Source organism: Phocoena sinus, chromosome 6 (genome assembly GCF_008692025.1).
Source record: "Phocoena sinus isolate mPhoSin1 chromosome 6, mPhoSin1.pri, whole genome shotgun sequence".
NCBI lineage: Eukaryota > Metazoa > Chordata > Mammalia > Artiodactyla > Phocoenidae > Phocoena > Phocoena sinus.
The window spans coordinates 71,187,416-71,207,419 of record NC_045768.1 but is presented as its reverse complement, the minus strand read 5'-3'; the positions used below and the strand labels follow the sequence as shown (position 1 = coordinate 71,207,419).

At 40.8% G+C, this 20,004-nt stretch overlaps 1 protein-coding gene across 1 annotated transcript in view; it reads right to left on the bottom strand.

Moving 5' to 3' along the window:
- Positions 1-211: 211 nt before the first annotated feature.
- Positions 212-20,004, bottom strand: part of MTAP (methylthioadenosine phosphorylase) — a 39,016-nt gene continuing 19,223 nt past the window's right edge. The window contains exons 5-8 of the mRNA XM_032635877.1: positions 12,203-12,305; positions 7,700-7,939; positions 3,873-3,995; positions 212-1,708 (exon numbers count right to left, since the gene is read on the bottom strand). Coding sequence (XP_032491768.1) covers positions 1,670-1,708; positions 3,873-3,995; positions 7,700-7,939; positions 12,203-12,305 — 505 coding nt within the window. The 3' untranslated portion in view covers positions 212-1,669. The remainder of the gene's footprint in view (positions 1,709-3,872; positions 3,996-7,699; positions 7,940-12,202; positions 12,306-20,004) is intronic.

Here is a 20,004-nt window from a genome sequence, read left to right as displayed (position 1 = left end):
TTATTGTTTACAATTAGCAGCTTATTATCTTGAAGACAGTTTCTTAGACACAAACACATTCATTCTACAATCTTTTTAAACAGACGAGATACATCACTAAAGGACCCAGTAACAGACCACAGTGAGAAGGAGTAATTTTGAGGGAAGTATGATCTCCCTGTGATAAGAAAACAAACCACATTCCTAAAAAATTGACAATAAAAAATAGTAAGAAGCTTCCATTTTCTTTATTAAAAAACAAAAATCACCAACTCATGGAAAATAATTCATCAAATCATAAAAAGGAGTAGAAACAAAAAATCAAATGTCAATTTAAAGAATATCTGACACACTATAATGTGTGTATACAGTCTCTTAAATAATTTAAGATTAGCTCCATATTAAACACCCAGCTTTTCTCACATTGTTGCAAACCCAAGTATTGTTCTGACTATACAGTCATTAATTATCTTTTTTAACAAAAATAAAGACTGAACTCAAACAGAACTCCTCTTAGTATTGCCATTTTAACTTTTGCTGCATTACCAGAAAGTGTGTTTTCAAGAACTGGATCTTTCTAAGCCCATTTTTATTTTATTTTTTTTAGTTTTTATTTTATTTATTTATTTTTTTTGCGGTACGCGGGCCTCTCACTGTTGTGGCCTCTCCCATTGCGGAGCACAGGCTCCGGACGCGCAGGCTCAGTGGCCATGGCTCACGGGCCCAGCCGCTCCGCAGCATGTGGGATCTTCCCGGACCAAGGCACGAACCCGTGTCCCCTGCATCGGCAGGCAGACTCTCAACCACTGCGCCACCAGGGAAGCCCCCATTTTTATTTTTAAAACTTCACTATTTGATTATATTCATTGTAGAAAAATGTGAAGATATGGAAAAATATAAAGAAAATTAAAAATTTATCCAGTATCCCTCCCCCCAAATATAATAAAAGAGTATATATTTTTCTATTCTTTGTACATATTTAAAACAAAATTAGTACTGTAAAATGCTTATATATCCCCATTTCATATTATACAGCAACAATTTCCTTAGTACGTTAAATATTATGTGAAACCATGATGTTCAGTTGGCTGCTTCACAATCTAATTAGAGCTTAACCATGATTACCTCCAGTTGTTGGATATTCAGAGTGTTTTGAATATCTGCTATTAAAACTATGTTCTACATCCTTCTTTATACATAATTATTTGTATGTATCTCTGATAATTTCTTAAAGATAAATTCCTAGGAGTAAAGTAACCAGTACAAAGGGTATTTTTTAAGCCTTGTGATACATTTTACCAAAATGCCCTCCAAAAAGATTATACCAATTCACAGTCACATCAATACATAGTCTAAGAGCTATTTCTTCACATTCCTTGGCAACATAGGAATGTTACTGCTTACCTTTACTGTTACAAATTTGGGGGAATGGTGAAAGGTGTCTTCTTTTTTTCTAATGTGTAAATATTTCCCCACGTTTTCTGGTTATTTGCTTTCCTTCTGTTATTTGAAGCAGTCCAAGTCTTTTAGAAGGCATCTCTGATGTGAGCAATGTCTTGTCTTATCACTTGTTCTTCCTTAGGGGGCAAGGGCACAGAAGCTGCATATCTCTTCTGTGTTTTCTCAAGCAGGAATTCCCCAAATGATTGGAGTTAGAAGGTTACCTTGTCTTCTGGGCAGCCATGCTATTTTAATGTCTTGGTAACATAACAGAAAACTGGGCCATTTTCTGAAAGAAAGCAGGCACAAATTATGGGACTTTGAGTGTAACTCCTAACTTTTAGCTCTTCATTCTTCTTTCATGTAAGGTGAGGTTCAGAATGTTTATCTCAGAGGACTGTTCTGATTCTCACTTATCTCCATCCGCCTTCACATCCACTAGGACATATTTTATACACCAACCTCTAGCCTGGATTGTTGTTTATGCAACCTCCATCATTTGCCTTATTCCACTGAAAAACGTCATTGAAATTTCTACGTTAGTATCACCAAATAGAATCGGAGCTTCTTCATTACAGCGTCTTACATATCTTGACATATAGTGGGTGCTCACTAAGTGTAGTGAATTAATGATACACACTTCAGTGCTGAGAGAGCTGAAAATACTGCCCTGGAATAAGGGATTATTAGTATGGTGTTCCTTAATGCTATAGAATGGAGGCCATGATTCTTAATTTGTCTAGAGCAGCAATTCTTCATTTTCTCTTTTCTACACATATTGACCCTCTTAAAAAATACATACATACAGAAACACACAATTTTACACACACTTTCAGAAGCGTCACAGAAAGAACACCAATTTCTACTATCCATACATCTTTACTTAAAAATGCAGCTGAAATAATAAATTTATTGCTTGACAAATTATCTTTAAGTTCAAGGGACTATGGTCAAAATGGGGTCAGAAACCTAAAAAAAAAAAAAACAAAAAAAAAAACCCAAAACACACCATCCCATCTTGCAGGTTATACCCTCAGCAGCAGCAAAAGTAGAGTCACATTTCCTGCCAATCAACAGTGTGTTTATTTAGACAAGCCAAAGTCATGCTGCTCTATCACATTACACTCATTATGTTTAGCTAAATGTAACTGTTTCTAGTTTAAAGTGACATTCTCCAATTCTTAGAATTTGTTTTCTGTTCCCCTTTTCTTTATCCTCATAATAAGGGCTGCCTGTATTTCAATTATGATGAAATACTTCATGGGGGGAAGGGCCTAACATTTACTCATTAAAGAACATTTATCTCCTGGGTATATAGGCTGAAACCAATGGATGTGTTTCCTGCTCCTTATGGATTTAAAGTCTAGTAGGGAAGACAGATTACAAATGTCAATATTCCTGACTCTGCCAGTCCTCAAGGCTGAGAGGCATATTATTACAGTGGTGTGCTGGAGCCTGCTTGTACCAGCTTGTAAAAACCTGATTATGTACATCACTTCCCAGCTTACCAGTGGCTTCATGTTAGTAGCTTGAAGTTGGCCATGCAAGAGCATTTATACCACAGCAATCAGCAAACACTACAAATCTTGGCACCTCCATGCCCAGCAATTGGCAATCATTTACTACCACATAGTGTCCTTGTCACACTAAAACAGTGGCTCTCATTCCAGGGCTCCTCGGTAGTAATTCAGGTAGAGAGGGCTTTTATCAACTTTTCGAATCCTCTCTCAACTACTTTTCTTAAGACCTAAAAGTACAGATGTGTTCTAGGAGACCTCAGGATATACTGGCTACTAGGTGAATGTAACATCTGATCAATTTCAGGCAACTCCTTATCCAAGGTGGTTAATCAAGAGAGTCTCAAGATGTCCAGATAAAAACCACACATCTCTGAGCTCAGCAGTCAGTTCAAATTATATTCTGGGAATTAATACTAGAATTGAAGAGCTACCAATCTGCAACCCATCACTTGTTTATCATTAATTACTATCTTAGTTTGACGCAGCATTAACTGTTAAGTAGACATTCCCTGGCACCATTTCAGTATTGCTGTTGTCAGCGTTTTGGCTTTAAAGGCTGCCAACACTTTGCATGGATCTGCCAAAGAGAAAACAGCCTTGTCTGCAGTGTAATCCATGTACAGAGCAAATATTACCAATCTTCTGAAGTAAAACTTAGGGATATACTGCAAAGCAGGACAATGTTAAGAACCTGGTAGACTACATAATAAAACTCTCCCCACCTTAACTTCCAGTGCTCTTGCATTACCAGCCAAAATGTATATCTATTCCATTTATGGTTAGTAGTAGTAAATAGCATGAAAACTTGTAGAAAACATCTAGTCTAGTATAAAATACATAAGAAGATGGACCAAGGGTGAAATGCAAATGAAGAGAAAAAGGCAGCTGAGGGTCTATGGAAGTGTCTGCTTACAGATGGCTGAGGATACTTACCCTAATGTTATGGAGGGTTTCTGACCATTCCATGGATCCTATCTGAGGTATGGTAGTGAGAAGTAAACTTTTGGCTTTATTGGCATTTTCTTTCAGGGTCTTTAAGACCCGGTCCACAGAAACCTAGAGAAACAACAACACGGGATGTTAACAGCAATTTAAAATTCCACTGCTTTTCACAGAACATTTTCTTGAGTTCCTACCTGATCTGTTAAAGTCAGTTTACCCCATTTTCAATCCCCTGAGCGCAAGCTCTGCATGTATCAGGGAGAGCTCTTGGAGAAACCCAATGACATCTCTGAAAAGCACTACTGGTTTTCAGTATGGCATCCAAGAAAGTTTCTCAGATATATAATGTGTTAGCATGGCCTAAAAAGATTGTGGCTCTTCTCATGTCCATAGAATGGATTCCAGTTTTAAAAACTGTTGCTATACTGGATAAATCAGAAGATAAGCACATTTCTCTTTAGAGAAGTCTTCCAGCTAATAAAGAAAAATGATGGAATCAAAGCATCAACCATTTTACAGTCCCAGTGAATTAATGGATGGGCTGTTAACATCACAGAAAACCCAAACCAAACAAAGAAACAGTCCACTTTAATGAGCTTCCTTGTGGATTATGATGACCGAATATGATCAAATCTCTAGATCCTACTGCAAATTTACAGAAAATAACAGAGCACTGAGAAATTGGATAAACCACCCTAAGGAGATGATATCACCAATTCGGATGGTGGAAAACTCTACAGGACAAATGACCTGGTTTCTCTAAAAAATACCTGGAAGAAAAAAAATCACTTATGCTATTTGAGATAACTAGAAAATCGAACTTTGCCTGGATGTATTAAGCAATTATTGTTGGAATGCGATAACGGTAATGTGGTTATGTTAAATGTTTCCTAAAATGTTTATGGATAAAATTATGGATCAGAGTATAGATGAAATATGATTGGCCTTAAGTTGTTATGTTTATGATTGAAGCTGGATGTTGGATTCTTGGACGTTCATTACCATTGTCTGTTTCTGAGTAAAGTTGTTTCATAAGAAAGCTGAAAAAAGTTAAGTGTAAAACAGATGATCAGAAAGAGTACTTGTCATGTTTCACTATGCTTAGAAGAAACCCAAAATTCAGGGGCAGGGCACAATGATTACACCTTTCTGTTTCCTGAAGTATCAAGTCCAGACCCCTCCCACAACATTGAGATGTGTTTAGAACAAAATGATGAGCACTGTAGCAGAGGGGAGTCCCATCACTGTGCGAGGGGATCACAGCACAAGGTGGTGACCAGCTAGCTGGGTGCCTGGCCAGCTATGAATCTTCAAATGCAGGGTCACGAAGCATCCAAGAGATTTACCTTGTATTTTACTCTTTTCCTCACACTTTGTGACTAATATAGATTCTGATCTCCTTTTTCTCTTTGTTTCTGCTGTTGTTCTTCACCCAAAATGTCCTTTCTACTAACTTCCTCACAATAAATTCTAACCTTCTGTTCAACATCCAGCTTAAATCTCAGAGAAGTTTTCTTCAGAAACTATCCCCCTCCCCCATTCCATCACACCTACCATCTGATGACCACCCTCTCAGGAGCCAGCACTATACTAGATGCTCTACATTTATCATATGGCTTAATTCTCCTAATAATCTAATCTCCTAATAAATCTCCTAATAATCTGCAAGGTCAGAAATGTAACTACACAACCCCCACCCATGCGAACAGGTTAAATAACTCAAACCAGTATTACAAGTAAAAAGAACAACAGGAATTTGAAGAAGGGTTTAGGCAACTCTAAAACCTTTTTGCCATGCCAGGCTACACATCTGGTTTAAAGCACAATGACACACATAGCTGACTGAGATGATGCCATCTTTGTCTATGTTTTCCTGGTGGCATTTAACATTATTTGCTTTCGTGCCTTACTGCTTACAAAGAGCTTAGGTTTTTGTTTTTTTTTTTTGCTTTTAACTGAAGTAGCTCCAACTGACTGTTTTCCAAACCTCATGTGGGCTACTAAACGAAAGTACCATTCGCTCTGCATGGGGGACAAATGTTACTAGACCGAGCAGAAAGCCACAGGCAGGAAGCAATCTGCTCTTGTGGAGTGGCAGAGGCTGGAGTCTCCTATTAATTGGAAGCAGCTTCTCAACATCATGAGGCTGAGCTGTCCCTTAGGTGACCAAAGCTGCCAAGTCAGAGACTTTGTTGAGTCAGGATTTGCAAATCTCTTACATAACAAACATCCTAGTTGTCAGCAACAGTTTATTACACTGCGGAGTCAGGATAAGACATTCATGCAAAGAATCTGTGTTCATCTATGACCCAAAATCCATACCCACGGATGGACAGGCAGCTAGAATATCTTACTCCATTTTACATGAAATTGGATGGTGAAACAAGCAGCCTGAGATGGTGGTAAGGTCCCTTTGGAGAAGATGTCACCTTCCCTAAGTGTGTTCAGAACCGCCACACCAGCACTTCTTCCTTCAAAAGTTCTTGGCTGTAGTTTTATCACTTTCTCTTTTTAAAATGAGATAAATGACAAGACAAATGATCTGGTTTTTTCAAGTAAGATGCAAGGAATGAAAAGGGAGGAGAATATTACAGTAAAAGATTTAAGAAGCATATCGTTCAAATACAATGTGTGGATTATAAGGGATCCTGATTTGAACAGTTAAAAATTATAAAACGAGGGAAAATGTGACAAATCTGGACATTTAATTATATTAAGGAATTAATATCAATATTTTTTCATACAACAATGGTGTGGCTTTAAAAAATTATTTTAAAAGAGAGGCCTTTTAGAAAAATTTACTTCAAAATAATTAGGGTAGGGGAGAGAAAAGTGGGTAGGGGCATATAAATAAAACAAGATTTGACATGGCTGATAACTGTGGGAAAGCTCAGTGATGGTAACTGGGGGGTTCATTATACTAGACTCTACTTTTGTAGATGTTCAAAGTTTTCCACAAAGAAAATATTTGTTTTGGAAGCCTGACCTCAGTGGCCCAGTGTCCTCAAATACCAGCTGGATCTTGCTGTCTTTCCTGCCAAAAACCCTCATTGACCTCCCATCTGAAATCCTTACACAGCCTACGTGGCCCTGCCTCCCTCTTCTCCCTCCTCTCCTCTCCACTCAACTCAGGCACGGCCATCTTTCCCATCACACTTAAACCAGGAAGCCTTCCTGGATTTCAAGTATTTGGTTGGGCCAATTTGATATGTACTTCTGTACCTTATCACACTATTTCTTTATAACCCTGAGCCTTCTCACATTGGTTTGCTTGGCCTCTACCCAGCCCCACAAAACCCAGAATGTTGGCTCCTTATGGACTTGTCTGTCTGCTATCATATTATTTTACCAAGCACAGTACCCAGCCAAGGTAGGTGAGACAAACAGGAATACAGACAGACATGAATACAGAGTCCTTTTACCAGGAAGAGGTACGTAATAGTAGGGTTTTCACCCTACATAATAAACAGTAGCACAGCATACAGAACTTATAACCAAGTCTTTATCCTTAAAGTAAGGGCCAAGTCTCAATATAATTCCCAACACACCTACATGTTTACAATGTACTGTTCCCCTGTTGATCCTTGGATAAAAGTGTCTTTTTATTCTCTATGAAGATTTCTGTTCTTCCAGTGGAAACTACAGAAAAAATCTGTTAATACCTAATGACAGTGTATAAAAAGCTGACTTTAAAACCTGGTAGAATGGCACTTTCTGGAACTAATGTAATATAAACAAAGAGTTAAGACACTCTCTTACTGGCTCACACAGCACGTGGAAACCCAGGCCATACAAGTTCCAAAAAGAATTTCACTTACCACTTCCTCATGCTCCTTCCAGCAATCATAATCTGTTGCCATGGCGATACTTGCGTAGCAAATTCCAGCCTCCTTAGCAAGAATCACCTCTGGAACTGTGGTCATGTTGATAACATCCGCACCCCAGGTTTGGAACATGACACTTTCTGCCCGGGAGCTAAAACGAGGTCCCTCAATTGTGATCATTGTCCCTTTTGAGTGGCACCGGAGTCCTAGCTTCTTAGCGGTCTCTATGAGGACCTAGAATGCAAAGAACCAAACTCAAAACACATGAACATACAAACAGAAGTTCAGCTTAATTTATTTTTCCTCTGATTCTTTAAAAGACTGTTACTATAAATACCTAGTACCTGTAGGCCCTCAAAGAGAACCTAGGAAATCACAGAAGGGTGTTTCCTAGACCCTTACATAGTGCTCTGTCCTGCCCCAGCCCCTAGCTCACAGCTATAAGAGCAAACAGTGAGGTTTTTCTACACACCAGGCATTTGTTTACATGCTTTAATCTCACTTCTTAACAACTTTAAGAGACTATCATGGATTGTGAATGGGGGCTTAAGCCTGAGCTCTTAACCTCCAAGGCTACACTAAGGTGCCTTCCTCATTCACATCTCAGAGATGTGCAGAGTGAACTGTTTTCAAGCTCCTGAGAAACTCATTCTCACTGGTCTTTTATACAAAACCTGAGGGCTTTTGTGAAAGCTTTTTGGGGGTAGAAAGTGATTTCATAATCTCTTTTGCCTATTGCCTCTCTAAAGACATACAGTAAAAAACAGAATGGGGCTGTGCTGATTTCTTCTATCCAGAGATAAACTTATCTTGGCATCCCTTTAGAGGCAAGGTCACATATGAGTTTAGAAACATTATTTAAAAGTTTGATCACTTTTTTAGTGTCTAATAACGTATGTCTAATCTAATTTCATTATTTTCTTAGCCTGTGCTTCAACATTCGTTTTTAATTAAAAAACAAAATTAGTCTTTTAAACTTAACTGTTAAAGCACTGCCAAGAATTCACTTACCCTTATGTACGTCCTAGTTTTTTCATCTGTAAAATGGGAATAATAATATTATAAAACTCAGAGATACTGAGAAGTTTTTTTTTTTTTTTTTTAAGAATATATTTATTTATTTATTTATTGGCTGTTTTGGGTCTTCGTTGCTGCATGTGGGCTTTCTCTAGTTGCAGCCAGCGGGGGCTTATCTTTGTTACGGTGCGTGGGCTTCTCATTGCAGTGGCTTCTCTTGTTGCGGAGCACGGGCTCTAGGCGCGGGGGCTTCAGTAGTTGTGGCTCGCAGGCTCAGTAGTTGTGGCACACAGGCTTAGTTGCTCTGCAGCATATGGGATCTTCCCAGACCAGGGCTCGAACCTGTGTCCCCTGCACTGGCAGGCGGATTCTTAACCACTGTGCCACCAGGGAAGCCCTGATACCGTGAATATTAAATGAGCTAAGGAATATATATAGCAAGGAATCTAAATGCTTAACTGGTCTTCTAATTATTAACACTGGCAGCTTCTACACATTTCCCAAATAATTTGTCAAGTTTCCTATGATACCATATATAAGATGGAGTGACTCAAAGTCAATAGAAGGCTCCAATCTAGGCCAAAGTCCTACCTGCACATGTCTGAACCACATAAGCAAATTAACCTATTTCCTTAAAAATAACACATTATGCTATGGCAAGACGAGAAAGAATTTTAACAAGAGCTTCGGCAACTCCAAATTTAGAACCATGACAAGCCCTAGATGACCACCTGATGCTACATCATGTTTATTTATCCTATACATGCTGAAAATAAGGTTCTGCTAAATAAAAACTTTTCCTTAAGGAGTATAGGTATAAATACACAGGCTTATTAAATCACTCTTTCCCCTGCTGTCCCCCCCCCACTTTCAAAATTAAGATATAACCAGCCCAGTCCTGTCTTCATTAAATGTCTTTAAAAATCCCAAATAACTGAGCTATATGTCTCAGCCAAACTTCAGAGTGCTTCTAGAGGTGTGTGAAGGAAGATCACAACTATCGCAGGCCAGTGGCAATGTGCCTTGTACGTCTTCACCATCACCCTGGGTGGTGGGTGCCACGATGGGGAGGAGGAAGTAGAGGCTTATCGGCCTGGGTGGGCCAGCCAGTGACAGACCCTGGGCCCTTGCCACCTGGGCAAGTACTCTGCACTCCCACACAAACAGATAACGCCACTGTAAGGTGCCAGAAATATAAACTACAGGCTGAGAGGTCTCTTTACTGTGTCAGGACTTTAGAAGAATGTGTTTCAGATTACCTTTCGACTAGAAGTACTATTTTTGGAATAGGTAACACTTGCACATGGTACAAAAATGTAAACAGTACAAAAGGATATTATTCTGTGACAAGTATTTCTTCTACCTGTGTACTAGTGACCCAGTTTCCCCATGGGAAACCACTGTTACCAGTTCTTCGGTCAACTTTCCAGAAACACTCTATCTGCATATAAATATTTTCATATTTATCTCTTTTATATACATACATTTCAACACAAGTGGTAAGATATAGTACAACCATAGTGTACCTTGCTTGCCACTTGACAATCTGTCATCGGTACACGAAAGGACAAAATGATGTTCAAAGTTAAAGTGATAATTACTAAGGGGCAACACCACCCACTCTTTACATTTTTTGGACAATATTTTAAAATCTCTTTTAGGGTATATAAGAATAAAGTAATACTCTGAAGGCCTTATTTTCCCATTTTCTTAAACTGCCCTCCCCAGCATTCTTTTAAAATCTTTATGTGAGGGTCCTTAGCTTGACTAGACTAATAATAGCTGAATTAATTCAGTCTCAAGGGAGGCCAAACTGCATTACTGGAAACTATCATCCAGCCACCACATTTACATGTGCTCTGCATACATCATTAGCACTTTTCCCTTACCCACCTCTACTCCTAGTACCCAAATCACTGGGCAGTACCTCTGATTTCCCACTAACATGCATATTCTCTCCCTAGTCTATTTCTTCCCAAGCTGCCCCCATTTTGAAGTGGACAAAAATGTTATTGCACACATCTACCTTCCTCTGGAGAGCAAATTTATTCTGTGGACAGATCTGTGTTTCAGACTTACATTGTTCTGATATATTCTGCTGATAACTACCCAGGAACATACACAGTTGATCCTTGAACAACATAGGTTTGAACTGTGCAGTCCACTCATACATGGATTTTTTTCCAATAAATTCATACTACAATACTATACAATCTGTGGTTCGCTGAATCCTTGGATGCAGAACTGCAGATAAGGAGGGCCAACTGTAAAGTTATACTCAGATTTTCAAGTGCATGGTAGGTCAGTGCCCCAACCCCTGTTGTTCAAGGGTCAAATGTATTCTAAACTCACACTTAAAAGTTAACCTGCCCTTTTTTTTGTTTTAAAGAAGTAAAAAAGGTGTTTTCACAGAAGTCACAGAGAATCAACATGCAGTGATATATCTGAAATGGCTCCAACGCCTGGCTTTGGATTCTAGATTTCTGAGACCAGAGTGAGGTTAAGGTGCCCTAGCTCTTAACTGTAAGGAAGTTAGTTTTACATGATTATACAAGGCTGAACATATACTACTTTCCACATTCAGGTGTTAAAATCACCTGAATGATTAACATGTTTAGGTATCTGTATCGTCTAAGTTATTTTATAAAGTAGATTTTACTAGGCAGTTTGTCTCTGACAATAACTTCTGACCTACTGGGTTGCACCTGACTTTCAAATCTTGAGTTATAAGAAAAGTACCATGGATGGACTTTTGAATTGTGGTAGCCATTTTTATTCTCTGAAAGCTAAGGCTGTGATTCCTCACTTTATATCACCATTGGCTTTTGTAGGGCTGCCCCTTTAGTCCTGAGATCTTACTATAATCCTGGAGAGGAAGCTGGACAGTAACAGCCAAACTCAGCTCAAAGGCAAATGATGCCAATCTGACAATTTACAGATTATTAATAACTTAATTCATAAAAGCAGTTAACAGTCACTGGATGTCTTATAACTAACAGGCAGCACTCAAAGCACTTTATAAGTAAATAACTCTTTTATCCCTCACAGTCCTACGAGGTACATGTTATCATCACCTTATTTTACAAACGAGGAAACCAAACCCGAGGTTTTGGTCCAAAGACACACACCAATTAAGCTGAAGAGTAAAGACCTGATCATAAGAAATCTGGTTCCAGATTGTATACTCTAGACATACTATGCTACCCTAAATTATTTTAAAAGGTATCCTGACAGCAAAATCAAAACTTAGTTAAGAAAAAAAGAAAAGTAGGTTGCAACTTTGAGTGATTCATCTTACAAATGACTGAGAGTAGGGGAGACATTATTAGCAAAGGGAAACAACTCTTCATAAAACCTTGAGTAAGCAGCAAGCTAGAGAGGGGAAGAGAGACCACATGCTTGGCCAGTTAATTCTATGTCTAGATGCCACCCCAAGCCCTCATGATTTATTCTGGTGCACCTTCCAGAAATATTACGAACCTCTCTTGTCTTAGGGCAGAACGGCTCAGCCATTGGAATATGACACACTCCTCTGGCACAGGAATGATTTCCGTCATAGAAGGTCTGAAGCCTTCTGGTAGTCCTACAAAATAAAATAAAAAAGGGTAGTTTTTAAAAAGCCACCTTCCCACCCTCTGGGGGCTGGTAATCAGTTGTATCTAGGTCGATATCTTGGTCCTCACTCCAGAATCAATAGTTCTGGATAAGCTGAAGGAAACTTTTTTTTTTTTTTGAAAAAAACAACAACAACAAGAAAAAGAGCTTCTGGATGGTATTTGGCTTTTTTGGCTCTGGGTTGGTGGCAACGTGCTTCCCAACAGGAATTAAAGTGTCTGTGGTCTGGTGGCTGTGATAGGATAACCACACTGAACTGTAGATGCAACTCAACTGCGGGCTCAGGAGGCCAGGTAAAACACTTAAGAAGTCAATATGAAAATTTTCCATCATCTCAGATGTAGAGGATTGTATAGTGAACCCCATATATATCACTTAGATTCAACAGTTTCCTAAATTTTGTCAAACTTGCTTCATCTGTTGCAAATCCCAGACTTTGTCACTTCACCCCTACTTCAGAAGGACCAAAATATGTGGAGTATTTTCCACAGCAATGTCATTATCACAGCTGATAAAAATGACATTAATTCCTCAGTATCACCTAATATATAGACCATGGGCAAATTTCCCTGGTGTCCTCAAAAAAAAAAAAAATCTTTTTTTAAACCGTTGCTTGATTAGTTTCATGTTCAAACACAGTCCAAACTTTGCATTTGATTGCCCTGTCACTAAATTGAGAGTAATTCCTGCCCTCTGCCCTCAACCTTATTTTTTCATGCCTTTGACCCACTGAAGAAAGCAGCCATTCATCCAGCTCCACATTTCAGAATCATTTGTCTCTTTGCTCCCTTACTTAAGCTTATGCGTCTACCCGCCAGAATTAGTTCTAAAGTCTCATGAAAGTTCTAAAGTTAACTTTCTGATAAAACATTTTTGAATCTGTAGGAGAGAGGGTAAAATTAAGCCAGTGGCAAGTCACCCAGCAACTTCTCTCTCAACGTTTTCAGAATAAAGCACTTCCTATATCCATTATATTGTTCTAAACTTGAACTCATGAGTAATATAGAAAAGAAAGTCCTCATTTCCCTAGAGAGGGGAGAGCAGGGGAGGGACACGGCAAGGGAAAACCAACAGCTGAAGGCAAATCACTTCATTTCTGCTTCCGGGGGTGGGAGGGTAGGCAACGGCATGGAGAAATATTCTGGTTCAGTTTACACAGCTGGCATGTCCACCTATCAAAGTTAACCTGTTACTTCCTCCCCATCACATATTAAACAGTGACACTAGCTGGCACCAAAGCCACCTTGCTCAGAGATCAGGCCTCAGAGATTGGGAGGAATGAAAACCCAGTCTGTTCTCCTCTCAACCCCTTATCGTATACGGGTCTTAAGGGAAAGGCTAAGTTAACCCCAAAGCAATGTCAGATGGCATTGAAGAACAGGTCAAATGACTCTTCCAGCCTATATAAACAGAGGCTTTTCTCTTTTTGTAAAACTGACTAATAAAATGGTTCCACATATTCCAGCTTTGGCTTGGTTTCAGCCTTCACTGAGTCAAGTATTAGCAAAAATCCTACTTACAACCATGATTAAGTGTGAAAACAGGGCCACAAAACCCTTCAGTGGCTATACCCCAATAGATACCTATGCAGTAACACCCCCATCTTATCTATCTCTGTCCCTCTCTATCTCCATCCCTTCTTTGCCTAATTACTCCTCTCTCTGTTTTGAACATTTACCTTAAGACATAATATGTATGAGTTATTCCTTATGTTATGCTATATACATGTGATACTAACTGCGTACAGTTTTAATTCCCTCTCAACTGGAACATTTTACATTTTTCTCTTTAAACAAAGCTCCTTAACTCCCACCTCTAAGGCTTATAGCAAACCACCATATCTTCTTGATTCTTCATTTCCCAATTACAAAATGTAGTGTTCATCCACCCATTTATAAGAGTGTTATAAGGATTAAGTGAGCCCTGATGCCTAGATATCCCACGGCAGCTCAGAACTGAGGTCTGGGCTAGAGACTGAATTGGGAGTCAGCACCAAGGAGAAGCTGTAGCTGAGAATGGGGTCTCAGAGCACCCAACCTTGCAGGAGGGGTAGCCCCGAGGAAGAAATAGGGACTTTAATACCAGTATTTCTAATAGGTTCAGGGTTATGCTGTTAAGATCCCAGGAGGGAAAGTGCCAATAAGAAACATCTCTTCACACAGACTGCCCACCTACTTGTGGTGTTCTGCATAACTCAAACAGTGACATATTCAAGGAAAAGTAATGATCTAATTTTAAATCACTATAAGTACTCCTATGCTGCATAAAATAATGAGGCATGATTATGCTGAATGAAATTCAGACCAAGAGCAATGGGGTTTGCAATCACAAGTGAAGTGACTGAAGGACACCACCCAAGTGAAATTCTAAAATGAAAATATATGTGATTTTAAGATCTCCTGTCCTCCCCCTGAGAGCTTTTAAGGAGAAGTGAGAGCTTCTGTAATGTAGCAAGAAGCAAAGGACGTCCCACACGGTGGGGACTGTTACCTCATTGAGCCTGTGTTAAAGGGGGTTCCTGCCTGTTCACTCCCAATTTCCAGTCAAAAGAGCTCTTCTATAAACAAAACAGCAGTCTACTCTCAAGTGGAGTTTTCTGACGGATATGGAGAAAATATAGAAAATGTAGTTTTGTACCTGGATTTCAATCCTGTTACTGATTTTTCGTGTGGCCTTGAGCAAATTACTTAACCTCCCTGAATTCTTTCTTCATAAGGTATTTAGCAACATCCACTTACACCCTTGTTTATAACAGGGCCGCAAAAAACCTCCGGTAGCTACATCCCAATAGGGTGATGCAATAACTCCTCCATTTATATGTCAAATGTGCGTTTGGGGATAAACAGTAATTGTTGCAAAGTGCTACTACTATTGCCCTGAGGATCAATGAGGGAACAGATGCAGCATCTGGCCCACAGTATTCACCCAGGTCACATTACCAATGGACACAGGCTTAGCAGAAGCAAGCACATGGAGGAGCTCATCAATGGAAGACACTTGCAGATTTTTCTTGAGGGCAGAAACTAGGTGTGCAGCCGTGCCTAGGTGAGCACCTTTCCCTGATAAAGGGGGCCCTTAATGAGATCTCTTCTTCCTCCCATCAAGAGATAGAACTGGAATCTCTTCCTGGGCCACAGGAAAAAAATTAGCCTTAGACAACGTCCGACTGGCTGGATCCATTGGGAAGCTGTGTTTTAGGCTGTGGGTGAGAAGAACAGGAAGGATCACACACCTTCCAGAAGCAACCTAGACCAAGGATGAGAGTTTAGGGGTGGCGGCTCTGTCCTACCAAGCTATGAAAGTGGCATGTGGCAGCAAACAAGATAATGCCCCCCTACACCCCTGAATATCCACACCCTAATGCCCAGAACATATGAATATGTTACCTTACATAGCAGAGGGGAACAGAGGTTGCAGGTGGAATTAAGACTGCTAACCAGCTGGACTTAGAAAGATTATCCTGGATTAACCAGGTAGGCCCAGTATAATCACAGGAGTCTTGACATGTGGAAGAAGGCAGAAGGGTCAATACTAGTGATGAAAACGACTTGACCCGCCATTGCTGGCTTTGAAGATGGAAGGGGGCCAGGAGCCAAGGAATGAAGGTGGCAAAGAGCAGGGAAAGGGATTCTCCCGAGCCTCCAGAAAGGAATGCAGCCCTTGATTTTAGCCTACTGAGACCCATGTTAGACTCCTAACCTGCAGAAATAGATAATAAATTTGTGTTGTTTAAGCCACTAAGTTTGTGGTAACTTGTTACAGCAGCAATAGGAAGCTAATACATGTGCTCATATGGTTTAACACAGTTTTAACGCAATGCAACTCTGCCCCTAACTCTTGCTTCAATTGCTGAAGCCTCCTAGCGAGGCAAAGGGACTGCTAATTTCACCCCCCTCTCCACCATCAGCCTGGGATATATATCCACTGGAAGTAGACTTCAGGGACTGCCCAACTGACTGGCTTTACTGCTCCCTGGCTGGTTGTGTGCCTCCAGGAGAGAGTCACTCTGACCTGTGTTCACCTTATCAGTCTTCTCATATTTTAAATGGGGAAGTATGAAGGGTAAATACTGTGTGAAGACTGAATAAGAACACATGAAGCAAGTGCTCAGCCCGAGTAACTACTGCTGGTAGAAAATCTGCTTCTGTACTTCTCGTCTGCCAACTTCAGAGCAGACGTACTCGGGTCTCAAGTCAAGGGTACCCCCAAAACGGGGATATGTGATGAGAAAAGTTAGCAAAACAAACAACAAACTGTGTATGGAAGAGTGAAGAAGACAAAATGATGTTGTGTACTGGCAAGAGAAATGAGTTCAAGGCCATCAGGGAGAGAATACCGGGCACTTTCAGACACAGTGGGGGAACAAAGCCCAGAGAAAGACTGACCAGTAGGTTCTTTCTGGATCAAGATCCTTGAACTGGCACAAAGACAGCCATTTGTTAATAGTTTTCCTTTGAGGAAATGCTGAGTTGCAAACAAGATGAGGAAAAACACTTTTCCCACAGCAGAAGCAAACACACCTGCACACTTCCAAGGTGGTTCTGGAGCACAGCACATGTCCACGAGCCTCAGCACACAGGAACACGAGGCGGTTAATTTACTGGCAAAGCGGGGCCAAGGGCTGCTCATATGCAGCTTGGTTTCGGGGAAATGATTCTACCCATATCACTTAAAGTCTACCCAAACAGTCTATCTCATGAGTGCCCCTAAGTGAAAAATGCATCGTTTGGTGCATTTACTCTTAGCACTGCAAGCTGCAAAAGGGGAAGGCTGGTTGGAAAGGCATGCATATTGAAAACTTTAGTAATGTGTCAGATGGCCTTCTATTACGATTCTAACCATCTCTACCAGTAATAGGTATGTGCGTTAATTATCCAGGGCCTGACAGCATCTCACAGATGGGAAGAACTTAATATTTTTCTTTCCCTTCATAATTATCCAGAAATAACTTGACTTCATGTTCAAAAGACCAGAGATGACCAGATAATAAACATTAATACTTCACTGGGGAAAGGGAAATGAGCAGGGATGCAAAGTACAAAAGCAGTGAAGAAACCACCACAAAGGGGACAAGATAGTTTTAAGTACACATCAAAGATCATTACCATCAATGACAAAAGGAACTAGGAAAAAATTACATCAAATTACAGGAAGAGCTGAATAGCTGAGGTCTTCTACCCAGGGACAGCCCTTCTCTGGACTGTGCTGCTCATTCAGAAGTCTGCATATGAGCTGATGCTCAGTAACAGATTCCGGGGCAAGCCCTCCCAGAGGGTAGCAGTTGTTTGAGCTTGGTTTCCAGCACTCCTGTGACTGTGTCTTCCTTCCTGTTATATTTTCTGGGAGTAGTATGGCAACCAGCTTTGAGGGGAGTCAAGCTGGGAGAAGTAAAAATGTTAAGAACTAACCCAGATGAGGGCAGTGGTGACAGATGACAGGGTGGATTCAAGGCACACATGGGCACGACTTAGAGACCGACTGGATGTAGGGGTGACAGATCCACAGCAGCGATCACCCGGTAGATGGCAGTGCGATGGTATTACCAACTTAGCAACTTACCAAGTGGAGAAGAGGGAGCTCGAGACGGGGGAAGGTGTGGGGTTAGAAGACAACCAAGGGGGAAAATTAATGAAGTGTGAATTACAAAGTGTGAGGTGTCTTTGGGACCTTGTCCTGTATCTAGGAGCCAGTGTGGATCTCAAGGTGGAGGCCAGAGCTGGAAGTCCATGTGTCAGGAGTGGTTGAGGTCATAGGGTTTGCAGATGAACCTAATTCAAACCCCACAGGTCCCACTTATTAGCAAATGACCAATATTTCTGAGCTTAAGTTTCCTCAATTTAAACTGAGGAAACGACCCATATATGTGGTAAATAGGGTTAATTGATTTGTGGTACTTGGTAGGAACTCAAACATTGGGAGCTTACAGCATTTTTTAAATAACAGTAAGGATATAAGGTGAGAAGGTAGTTTGCAGAACAGAGTTAACCTCACACAGGGAACAGTTGCTCCCACTTCAAGGACAGCAGCAAGGTGACAAAGAAGAACAGGGATGCAAGTAACTGGCGAAAGGGAGGGTGAAGGAAGATGGCGAGTTTGTGCCTAATACCATCTGTTTTCTTGTAAAGAGGCAATGTTCTCAACCAAGAGCGAGGGATATGGGCAGGAAGCTGTGAGAGAACAGAAAGGGTTCAAAGTAGCTGCTGACAGGAATGGGAGAAAGAGCTAAGCAAAGGCTTCCTGTATAATTCTTTATCATAAACCTCCATTTCTATTGGTAAGAACAAACCCCGTGCCCAAGAGGCTGAAAGACTGAGGAACTGACATCATTACACACCTCAACCTCTAGGCCTACCTTCCAAGGATGGCTAAGAACTTTGCACTGTAAAACCCTAGGGGAAGCCCAAGGCAGGGTTATGTCTTTGGGAGAGGGAAATAAACTGACATCATCCCTTACCCCTGTGGTTACAGCGGGACTTTCCTGATGAGTAAGTGTGCATCACCAGCTAACGCTCATCCCAACCCCCAACCTCTCCCGATTCTAGCGAGAAAATAATTCTCTTAAGAGGGTGGGCATCAGAACTCTTAGGAATCAATCCAACACCCTCATTTAGCAGATGAGGACACTAAGTGACACAGGAATTTGGGGGCAGAGCCAGGATACAATTTTGGATGTCTTCACTTCCAAGCTGGGGCTTCTTCCACCACATTCTTTTAGTTGAACCTAACCAGGGGCCTCAGGCCAGCGTGTTAACAGCATTTTGCAGAAAACACTTGGCATTAGGAATTACATCCTGCCTTTTTTTAATCTTAATTTTTTGGCCATATTTTTCTCATTGTTAAAAAAACAAAAAACAAAATCCCCCAAACACCTTAAACATTCCTGATAGAGGCCGCTATTAAAAAGAAAGAATCTTATTCTCATCCTTACAGAAGTTACCCAGCTTCACCTTGAGATATTTCTGGTAGTGACAGAAGCAGTTTAAGGGACCCTACTAGTATGCATCTTTTTTTTTTTTTCGCGGTATGTGGGCCTCTCACTGTTGTGGCCTCTCCCGTTGCGGAGCCCAGGCTCCGGACACGCAGGCTCAGTGGCCATGGCTCACGGGCCCAGCCGCTCCACGGCATGTGGGATCTTCCCAGACCGGGGCACGAACCCGTGTCCCCTGCATCGGCAGGCGGACTCTCAACCACTGCGCCACCAGGGAAGCCCTTTTTTTAACTTAATATAATGTGGGCATCTTTCCAAACACTCTGCATATCTAGTTGTTCCTTTCATAAATATGGTGAGGGACTTCCCTGTTGGCACAGTGGTTAAGAATCTGCCTGCCAATGCAGGGGACACAAGTTCAATCCCTGGTCTGGAAGATCCCACACTCTGCAGAGCAGCTAAGCCCGTGCGCCACAACTACTGAAGCCTGCACGCCTAGAGCCTGTGCTCCACAACAAGAGAAGCCACCTCAATGAGAAGCCCACGCGCCGCAACAGAGAGTAGCCCCTGCTCAACACAACTAGAGAAAGCCTGTGCACAGCAACGAAGACCCAACGCAACCAAAAATAAATATATAAATAAAACTAATTCTTTAAAAATAAATAAACAAACAAATAAGGTGAGTTGAATTCCCTTCAATGATGATACTCAGGATTGATGGTGAAAGGAGAAAGGTCAT